General features: G+C 33.7%; 1 protein-coding gene across 2 annotated transcripts in view; it reads left to right on the top strand.

The window, feature by feature from the left end:
- The window catches only part of LOC113548885 (protein tincar), a 68,081-nt gene extending 62,530 nt beyond the window's left edge, over positions 1-5,551 (top strand). The window contains exon 10 of one of the 2 annotated variants that reach the window (XM_026949978.1): positions 3,229-5,551. In XM_026949978.1, the coding sequence (XP_026805779.1) occupies positions 3,229-4,065 (837 nt within the window). In that variant the 3' untranslated portion in view covers positions 4,066-5,551. The other variant, XM_026949979.1, reaches the window with a different exon arrangement.
- Positions 5,552-12,188: the final 6,637 nt, after the last annotated feature.

Here is a 12,188-nt window from a genome sequence, read left to right as displayed (position 1 = left end):
ATTTCGTTTATTTTTTCGTCCGTTTTTTTATTTCGGTTTAATATTATTATAAACCACAATCGGCGAGGCTATATGTTTGTAAAAGCTTAATGGCCACTCTCATCACAATTTTATCACTTAAATAGATTTTATCAAAGCCGATGGTTTATTTGCCTATGCAAATATTTGTAATTTAAAATTTGAACTATGCGCGGTATAATATTATTCGCATTACGGCTGGCGTGACGAAACCGATATACATATCTGCCTTTATTGTTGTGTTCAATGTGTCCTATAACAATAATACCATTATACAGTTTATATAGTAATGTATTTTATGTTTAAAATGAATCGATTCAGTATGTAACTATATATACTATATGAAATTAATTGCGTATTGATTTTTGAACACCCTATAATATTTCGGATATATTTATATTCTATATTTGTCCGACCATTTTAGACTAAAATTCGATTAGCACATCAACGCTTAATCAAATTCAGAGGTGATACAACTACACGTTGTATATACACTTAAAATAATACATTTATTTCTATACGCATTTTCACACTGGAATTAACTGATTAAAAATGTAAACAATTCCAAAATCTTTTTTATAAAATGCAAATAATTATACAATATAATATGTATACATAAAATCAGGTATTTTTTTTTTTTTGTAAAAATATATTCTATTGTAATAATCAATTCTTATTCCTTTTTATTCATGACGGAAACCCGATTTTAGCCATAACAATATTAATTAGCAACAACTTCGTTTCATGATCAGAGAAAATATTAAAACTGCTGAATCTTGCGGAGCTTGATTTTGGGAAGAGCTCAATTCGTAATTATACATCATTCAATATACATAATGCTTATTATATACTACAATCTAATAATCTATATAGCACTCCTACACTGATATCCGTATACGATCTCGTAGCACTCGTCTATATTAAGTCTGTCGCTGTAGACTTTTAGTAAGTGCATTTTAACATTTATTACACAGAGTAGCAATATTTATTATAATATTATATGTACCTCGTATTACATTATATTATTTCCGTCGCTCAGCTTTAAATGGGCTAAGTGTAAACTTATCATTTTATTTCGTCAACACGGTAACGCACGCGCGCACACGCACAATAAATATAAATACATAAATGTATACTATATATATATATATACGCAACATGCATATACCCTCGTGCATATAATCCTCTTAAAAGTTTCAGAAACTCGTCTCGGAAGTTTTGTGTTAATGCTATGTATATATATTTCAGCGTTTGATATCATATATACGTTGCGGTGTATAGCGGTTTGACTGTTGCACTAGCGCTACACTGCAGTAATCTGATAAATAAATTCTACACAGGCCTCAATATAAGAGGGAAAGAGATTTTAAAATGATTTTAATATTATTTTTGGTAAAAGGGCTCACATTCCAAGACCCGTGGTTAGGTTAGGTAAAGATTTCATTTATTTTAATCGTTATTAATTTTATTTAATACTAATTTTATAATTATTGTTTTATTACATAACATATCAAATTATAAATAGATAGGTACATATGAAAAAAAAAAATCAAGTTTCGTAATTCTGTGAGAAGAGGGAGTTGCACACTCATCGAATCACTCCTCACCTATATAACTGTACACATAACCTCACTAATACACCACCTGTTACAAATAATTAAATTTTGTATAAAAAAAACTAGCAATTAAACAAACAATACTATACACATTACTAAGGTTTCCCACATTAATTAAATACCGAGATAATAGAATAGACGTATACGTTCGGTAATGATTGCGGTTAATTTTAAATATTATATAATAATATACAGCGATATAATATTTTAATATTTGAATGTATGTGCGGACGTCGATTGGAACTCTGAAAGTGACCCGAGTGTAGTAGGAGCCGTAAGGATATAGATTTTGGAAACGAATCAACAGGTGTACGCCGAAAAAAATTAATGCGAGATATTAAAATATTTATTTTTATGCTCTAGATTGCAACTGTTGACGGTCTGACGAGTGGTGTCACTGCACACAGCAGGATCATCTTCCCTCGGTCGAGTAATATTATACTATCACGATATCCGCGTGTACGTATAGTTTGGTCACATTGGGCGAGCTCAATTTTTATCGCTTCGAAAGTTGCCGTCGTTCCCGCGTGCGTACACCGCTACTGTTATCGAGCGCGCAAAAAGTTTGCCCGTTTAATTGAACGCCCACGTCCTTCCGCATTTAATTCGCGGCAAAGCCTTCGCATTATGGTGGTGTACACACGGCAAACGGCTATTAAAAAGTTTCTGTGATGTCATCCGAAATAAGCAGACGACTTGTTCGTACCGTAATTAAATAACAGCGTATTCGACGACCTATAACACGAGCGTGGTCTCGAAGTATAGAGCAATAAACATTCAAACCTAACCGTTCTTTGTCTGGTCGGACGCCGCCAGCACGCACACAATATATTATAATAAACGGCAATCTAACATAATATGATAATATAACGATCAAAACTATAGAACAATATAGCTGTGCGTTTTGATTAAAAATAGTATTTTTTCTACTGTCCAGAGGTCCCTTGTGTCCTGGTTATATATTTGGTGGGTCGCGGCGCGTCAAGTATTGAAATATTTATATATTTTATGTATTTTCTATCATATTAACTATGATATAGTAAAAGAAAAGATAGATCGTACGTAAATTAGTAGCAGGCATACGTATACAACTTTATCCTCGCAGCTATATTGTTATAAACCGATTTTCGAATTTAGTTTTATCATTGATAATAAATTATTCACAGCGATTAAAAGTTTACCAGTGACTACGACACTACGACACTGCCAGACAAAAAATTGTCGCGAGGATAGCGATCGGCAAAGTAACAAAAAAATGATGATAATAAAGCCATTAGTACGTTGTGGATCGTTAAAACGTAGACATTTTTCAAAATAACGAGTCAGACCGTGAAAAGTCTGGATATCTTTGACTCGAACGACGTAAAAAATGAAATAAAAATAAAAACGTATAAATAGCGTAACGTGGCACGGCTGCCGTCGCGTCAACCGCGTGTAACAATATATCACGGCCGCGCGTATTCGATATCAGCCGGATTAACGCATTAAGCTGTCGTATATCGTTATAAATTGCCCCGTCGTACAATGACGTATAGTACCTACACTCGGGACAGCCGACTATTATAATCGTATTAATTCACCGTTTTCATTGCAGGTGTCCAAGCAACACCAACAGTTGCGCGACCACGGGTACCGCGGCGGCGTGTACAGCAAAACGACGGCGGCGGGCCATCAGGGGCCGCAGCGCGCGACGGGTCCGGCGTCGGTGACGGCCGCCGACGATTTCGAGGAGGAGGACACCGTCAAGTCGGAGTCGGAGGCGTCCGCGGCCGGCCACTCGCCGCAGGCCGCGTGCAGCGGCCACAGCGAATCGTCGAGCGGCGTGCACTCCAACAGCAGCCACGACACGGCGGCCACGATGCCGCTGCCGCCCCCGCCGCCGCCGCTTCAGCTGTCGCCGGCCGCGTCCACGGCCACGCTGTCGCCGACGGACGACGAACAGCGGCGCCGGGCCAGTTACGCGGACCTGCAGACCGTGGACACGGTGGTGATCCGGCACAAGGGCGGCCCTGGGGCCAAGGCCCGGATGCCGCCAGACCCGTGCACCAGGCCCACGAACGTGTCGCTCAGCTCGTTCACGGAACCGCGGGGCGCCCGGAACCGGCCCGGGTCGGTGCCCGGCTGGAGGACGATGCCGCACAACGCGGCGCCGCCGGCCCCGCCCCAGACGACGGCCGGTCACCACGTCAAGGCGCCGTCGCACTATCACCAGTACCAGCAGCAGAAGAACCAACAGCAGCAGAACCAGATCAACTACCAGCAGCATCAACGGCAGTGGTCGTCGTCGTACAACGGTGGCGTCGGCGGCGGCGCGGGCGTCGGCGGCGCCAAAGCGTCTGCCGTCCGGTCGCGGAACCACTCGACCATACCCACGCACCACAACGGCGTCAGGCTGTTCCAGCAGCACCAGCAGCAGTCGTACGGCCAATAGTGTCGGGCGATCGTTCCTATTCCGTACACTTCGCTATATGAGAAAATTATGATCGCAGTAGGTACACGGGTGTATTCTGTAGGCACTCAGAAGACGTCCCGTGGCAATTAGGAGAGCCCTCTCGGCGGCGTACGGCTGGAGCTTTTTCGAGAAAAAAAAAATCCAACAGATGAAATTTCGAATTATATATGCCTACCGTAGACCGCCGCGGTACGTTTACGCCACTACCGTGACAACCACTTATGTTCTACCTCCGTGCGGAATAGTCGGCCGACGACGACCGATCCTCCCTCCGCCTACCATTCCTGAAAATAATTATAACGATCTAGTCCCCTCGTCTGTCCCGTAATCCACGTATAATCATATCGTCTATCTCGTAGATATTGTGTTAAGCGGCTCTAGTTTCGGAATTATTACTATTATATATGATATTTATCTAAGTATATAAATTACGTATCATTATTATTATCATCATTATAATATTACTTATCCAATGTCACTAATTGTACCGACAATTATTATATTATAATATATATATATATATATATATATTACGCGATGACAAACGACACAACATAAGACGTATGTAAGTAATACGTACTGTGTATAAGTATAGTATTATATTATGTTTACCTCCAAACGACCCAAACGAATTTGTCGTGTTGAGCTTACCGACTATTATATTGTTTTTTTTTTTTTTGTTTTTTTTTTATCACCCGATAGACTGAACGACACTAACCAACACGTAGATGTAGAGTAGATTGAAAACAAGACTCCGTCCTTGCCACCAAAGGGATTTTCAAGCGAGCGCGGGGAAACAATTATTTATTTACAATCTAGTTCATATAAATTTACTTTGCAATGATGTAATGATATCATATATTATATTACCGTTGGTCGTACATTATTACGTTATTTCGTACCCGACTTTATTGTTTGAAAATCAGATTATCATGATCGTTCACGCGTCGACTACGGAACGTCCGTTTACGATTCGAGCGACAATAATATTATGGTAATACAATATTGCGAGTTTATATAATGAGATGTAAACAAAAAATACGCTTTCCGAGCACCGACTCTATGTAATCTCTTAAGGTTGGTGGTACTTACCGCGATCCAAAGATTCGCCGACGATAAACAATACCAGCCCAGACTCGAATTTTTTCGGGATTTGTCACAGGTATATCATTCGAGCTTGGAAAGAGTCTCGCCCGTAATATGATTAATATCTATATTTGTATATCGTTTTCTTTTTTTATCTTACAAATATAACCCAGCCGACTCCGATTATGACTCGTTATTTTTATCGATCCATTTTGTTTTCACGATTCCCTTCGACAGACTGTTGTTATCCTTGGTGCTATATGATACGTTTATAATTTTTTTTTAAAGTTTGAGCATTTCTCCATTATTTTCATACAACCTTTTGTACTATAATTTCTGTTTGTTCTATTTTTATTATTATTATTTATTTTTTTTATAATTGTCAAATAACATTTTATATACTGTATATTATAAGATATTTACATACCTTCATGTTCTTTTTATATACCTACATATTATTAAAATTACGTGTGCGCATATTTATAATTATTTTTAGAGATATAATATTATTAAACAACAAAATGTTTAGTCATATAAATTATAATATTATATTTAGTGATTATTATAGTATGATGTGTATTTTGTGTACGCGATCGGTGTACTGCCTGAAACAAAACTGACGATAAAACGTCGTTGTTTTCCCCTAGCACCCAATATAATTATATAGATAGCGTTTATGACAGATTATATAATCAATATGAACAAGACATAATAATTAAATAGTGTCCGTTGTATTTACAATATTATTATTGATACTTAGATATTATGTTGTGTTTTATAATTTTAAATAAAGATCTCATTTGTACTTTGAACCAAATCACCGAACTTCTATTGTATAGTCTATACACTTACATGTGCATTGATATTATTTTTTTATTATTATACTGATACAAACCGATGCAAATGATTAGTAAATGCTCGTATTTGTTAAAAGCTATTAAATGCATATTCGTGTTTCGCTGACAACATAACAATATGAATACAGACGTATAGAATATTGTCAAATCCGTGTTGAGCTGTACAGTAAAAGTTGATCCAGATTGGAAATAATATTCATGTACCTAATCCGTAAATAAAAAGGGATTAAGTACTATTGACAGATTCTAGATCCCACAGTTGTCATGATTCAGACCAGGGGCACCATTTGAGGTATTCAAGCGTAAGCATTGGTGGCCCTATTCTTTTCCGTACCTATTCCTACCTCAATTTTATGCTGCACCGGTACAGCTAAAAAATGACAAATAATAATATAATAATATTGATTAAAAAATAGTTTATTATTTTAATTTAATTATTGTAGTCGACATAACTTGACAATAAAGTTGTAAGATTATAATCAAGGTTTAAAATTTAAAAATATATTTATCACAGTCTCATTAACGTCGTAAGATTGGTATAAATATAAATAATTGAAAATTAGAAAAATTAATTTCATGTTATTATAACTATGTTAATTGTATTCAAGCTAAAAATAAGTTATTGATTATCAAACGACTGCCTACTTGCATTCATTCATTCTTATAATTTATTGCTGACTGATTTACTTGTATAATTAAAGATTTGATATTAATTCATAGTATAAGTCATTTGAACTTAAGTTGATAATATTAAATGTTTGGATTCGTATTTATAGATAAAGACAGTATAATCAAGATTCAAAGTAATATAAAGAAAATTTATTATTATAATTTTTATTTTTTATTTTTTTGAAAAATGTATTATTCATTAAAATTGAAAGTCTTAAATTAATTCTACATTTCACTGTTATTACAATGGTCTAGTGAATGAATAATTTTTGAATTACAAAACTTCGCATACGTGATAAAATATGTTGCCAAAACAATATACGCATATAAAAACTTTACGATAACCTAAAAATTAACAACGAAAGTGAAAAAACTACACTATATTTGCATTATCTGGATGAAGGAATAAGTTTTGAATTTCAAAACTTCACGTATACAATCAAGTGTGTTTCCGAAACAATATACGCATACAAAAAAGGAAAAAAGTCAATTTTTCTCATGTAACCCACGATTTTTTTTTAATAATCTGTCAATAGGTGTTGAATGAAAAAAAAACTAGTTTTACCTTTTTTAAGAGTGTAAGGTGTTTGTGAGACTTCTACAAGTAGACTAGAATATATAAAGAACTGTTGTTTTATTTTTTGGAATAGAAATAATTTCGAAAATCTAAAAATGTACAACGGATGGCCACAAAAACCCGTTTTTTGAAAAAACTACATTATTTGTATTTTCTGGGTGAAGGAGTAAGTTTTGAATTTCGAAACTGCACATACACAATCAGGTGTATTGTTGAAACTATATACGTAAAAATTTAAAGAAAGTATTTTTTTTTTTTTATAACCCACGACCACCTAATGATAGTTTTTTGAACAATAAACTAGTTTTGGTGTGCAAAGAAATAAACAAATTACATTCATTTTTTAATGAAATTAAACGCTCTTTTCGTGATAAATGAAAGATTCTAATTGTTCAAATAAACTTAATAAATAATGGTATTGTATTTAAAAAGAAAATGTGGCAAATAACTTACCTAGTGTGTGCAACTATATTATACAATAGAAATCCGAAATAAATTATTTACCCTGAACGGCCTGAACTATAATATAAATAATATGTAAACATACCTACCAAAAATATATGTCAAGTAATTATAAAGATAAACAACATTGTTCTGATTGAAATTGTCCTCAGTTTGTATTTACTTCCATATAAATAATATTATTATCAATACCTGACTAAAAATGATATCGTTTTAATATTCATATGGTATATTTAATTACAACATTTTTAGACAAAGAACAATATAATATTATCGTCTTGTATATTTAAATCAGCGCAGCTATAGATAGCACCGGTATTATAAAGTATTCGAATAAAAGTATTTGAATACTATTCTAAACACATTAAAAAAAAATATAACCGAATACGTATTTTGAATATCTTTTTTTAGTATTTGTATTTTTATATTTAAATACTAAATTTGAAAAAAAAATATGTTTATGTTTTTAAATTATAATCCTGGATAGTGGTCATTAAAAACATAAAATATAGTATTAACCATAGCCTATAGACCTTATACTAGTTGACTTGATGTGCAGACGTGTGGTGTACGATGTATTACCAGCTACCAGCGCTGTCGGGTTTATACTTTATACGCCTGAACTACATCCATCCATACGACCATACTCCGTCTACTTATAGTATTAGGACATTAGGTCTATGGTATTACTGTATTAGCACAAAAAACCTGATAAATATAGTGGTAGTCATTTGTTATTGCCAGTGTAGATAATATCCGTATTTTGAGCAAAATAAGTATTAATAAATAGTATTATCAAAGTATTCGAATAATTTTTTGAGTATTCCAGAATGTATTCTAAATATATTTTTCAAAAATTATTCGAATACGTATTCTGAATACTTTTTATTCTTTACAAGACTGGATAGTACTAGTAACCACGCGTATTATAGTTACTCGCGTTACTTTCTACATTATTCAATTCATAAACTCCAGTTTAGCTTTTACCTATGTTAATCCGTGTTATTATCTAAATCAGTCATTAGTGATCAGTGATTACATTTTTATCATAATAATATAATAAGGTAGATAATGTGAAATTATATGCTTAATGCCTAAATTTATTATAGTTTGATTTCTGACTATCGGTATCAAATATAAACATTTTAGAAAATAAACTACTTTTATTAAAGTTATTTTCATCGAAAAAAATTAGTTGATATCGTTTATAAAAGCTTCAAATCCTGGAACTAATTAGTTTTTCAAAATCCAAAAGAAATAGATAATTTTAAGCAAAATAAGTTACATGATAATAAATTATTCTAAATTCTAAAATAACATAAAAATAGGATTCGACCACTTTGACCTCTGCGTGTGTTAAACTGTTAAATTGCTTTTTTAAGATTCCAAGTATTCTGTATGAAGTAGTATACAATAGTCGTGGGCGATACTATCCCATGAATATATATATATATATATATATACAGCGTAGTAAATAAAAAATAAAAATATTGTATTGGTACGAGTTACTGGATCCGTTGTTCAGAGATAAACGTGATCGACGATGAGATTCGTGCGATAAAAAGTGTCGTTTATCGTCCCAATAATTTTCTTATTTTTTTTAAACATTTTATATATATTTTCGCCAGTTATTTAAAGCCAGCGATAAAAGCAGTAGCATTTTAGATATAAATCATAAATATTCGCCTGCTGCCTTATAGTTCGCAACACCGGTTGCCGTCGCGATAGGTCATATAAATAAATAATATTATACCCATCTCTTTATTTTGAACGGCGTAAAAATAAAAAGGTAAATAATATTATTACTATTATTGTGAATAGCACGTACAATACTGATGTACAGATGTATCTGTAATATTAGTCAATCATGCTGATATTATATGCGTACATTACATTGTTTACAGCTATCGTACCTACGATTTGTATTGTGGGTGTACACAATGTACAATAATATTTTCATGCCTACACAAACTATCATTGTATCTGTCATATTATGTCATATTATGTTGAATGATTACATGTAATACACGTATAGACTGTCGTAGTTAATCTTATTCCAATTTAAAGGCGTCATCCATATAGCAACGACGACAAATTTGACGCTTTTAATTGAACGTTTTATAAAATAGTAATAATACAATCGCAGCTATTAGCTGCTGTCAGTTTACACAATAATGTATATAGTTTTAATTATATTATAAAAATAAAAAGTAGATAAATCATGGTTTAATTTTAATAGTATACTAAACTATAGGGCTACTATACCATGTTTTCAATAAGTTTGGGAACTCTGAATAATTACTGTATGCATATTTTAATGCCTAAATGGAGCAAAAACAGATAACACCGTTGTACATTTATAATGCAAAATATTTAATGTCCTCATTAATTATATCATATTATTATAATTTATCGGCCCCAATTAATCTATAAAAAACATTTCTAAACTTATAGAATACACGGTATTATATATTAGTATATTTAATCTATTGGATAAATAAAGTTTATTGTAAACAACTGGATTATAAACTAAAACTACCCCGTTCAATAAAGTCGGTTTGAATAATTCAGTGTCATATATGTACAATATTTGTAACATATTTAAGTATTATTTAACAGTTTAATTGAGTTATTTTACACTGCGAATTTATTCTTGCTATACTATACTATAATATTAGTATACTCGTAATATTATATGGGTAAATAATAATTGTATCAAAAAAGAGCAACATAATTGCCTATACAGAACGCCGTCTTTTTAATTGTGTTATAAATGTCTACAAAATATTATACTACCTATATTTATCGTATCAGTAGTATTGTATACGATTTAATCTCATTATGAAATATTTGAATATAAATATATATTAATGTATACAACGTTTACAAGATTCAAATAATTCGTGTAATATTTAGCCACTTGAATACTTAATTAATATTTATTCAAAAGGCAAATAAAATTACATTTTTTTTTACTTAAAGTTTTTCCATTATTATAACGAAAAAACTTAGAAATCATTAAGATAATATTTCGTTACTTTTTTATACGAAAAACTATTCATTATGCACTATAAAATTAGTACCTATTTTTTTATAGTTCTCTAAATTGTTGAATAAAATATTATCTAAAAATTTAAAAATAATAAATTCAGCTGAATATTTAATTTTTTTTTTATTAGTATTAATTTTAAATGCATATTAAATATTAAAAAGAATAATTTAAAATGTATTATTATATTTGGTTTTCACTAAAAATTGATAGTTAGTAAAATGTTTGTATTGGAATATTAAAAATTAAATAGAAAAGCCAGACGGAATGGAAATACCATTCAGCAGGGGATTACTCACCTATGTTGATATTTAAATTTGTATGCACAGATACCATTGTGTATTGGTATTTGAAATACAATACTTTAAGTGGGGCTCGGCCAATACTATTTTTGCTGACATTTATTCAAAATGTTTCGGAAGTGGTTGTTGCAGTATATCCTTTCAATTAGATTGAGTCCTGTGAAACTTTTAAAAAATTAAAAATACAATTGCCGTAGTAATAAGTACCGTTATTGTAGTTCAAAATATTCAGATTCGATTTTCGACTTTATGGACGTACTAACTCATAAGAAAGACTTGACGTTAAAATGTAAAATATTTTGTATTATTATTTACGTCGATGATAGGTATAAGTTCGGTGCCATTGCCGCGACGACGACAACAACGACGACCGGTTACTCTCTCTCGCTCTATATCTCTCTCACTCTCTCTCGTTCTCTCGCCCACTCTCACTCTCTCGCACTCTCTCGGGAGACCGTTGTGGCCACGACGAGTCGCCCGGACCATGTCTGCACCGGTCCCAGTACAGTCTGAACGCGCGACGCGTGCGCACACAACAAATATACAATACCGAATCGCTTCCCACCACCTAAGTACGATCCGATAAAGTCGCGAAATTTTTATTATTTTTTATAATTATTCAAAGCTATCGACCGTGTATAATATCACAATTTTTTTTCCGGTACGCCTTTGTGTTTTTGCGTGGTCACCGTCGAGGGTTGATTTTCGTCCGGGCGACATCGTTTCGTTTCTAATATCGCTCGTCGACCTCCACCCGCGGAGCTGTAACGGACGAACCGCTGCGTCGTATCATCAGTTGCTCGCAGTCGTCTTCGACAATAAATAATAATAACGTCCGTCCGACGAGCAAGTTTCGCATTATTATTTATTTATAATAAATATAATTTGCGCGGGCGACGGCGAACCATTATAATATTATACACACACTAAACCGGTTGTTGACCTCTGGCGAGGGCGCGCGGTCGAGCGCGAGAGCATCGGCGGCGGTGGCGGTGGCGGCGGCGGTAGCACCGTCGACGGCAGACGCGCCGCCGACCCGGTCACATCTCGGACCGCCGCCTTCGCCGCCTTCGCCGCCTCCACCGCCTCAACCGCCGCAG

This window comes from Rhopalosiphum maidis, chromosome 4 (genome assembly GCF_003676215.2).
Source record: "Rhopalosiphum maidis isolate BTI-1 chromosome 4, ASM367621v3, whole genome shotgun sequence".
NCBI lineage: Eukaryota > Metazoa > Arthropoda > Insecta > Hemiptera > Aphididae > Rhopalosiphum > Rhopalosiphum maidis.
Note: the sequence above shows the minus strand (reverse complement) of the source record. Positions and strands in the feature narration are given on the sequence as shown.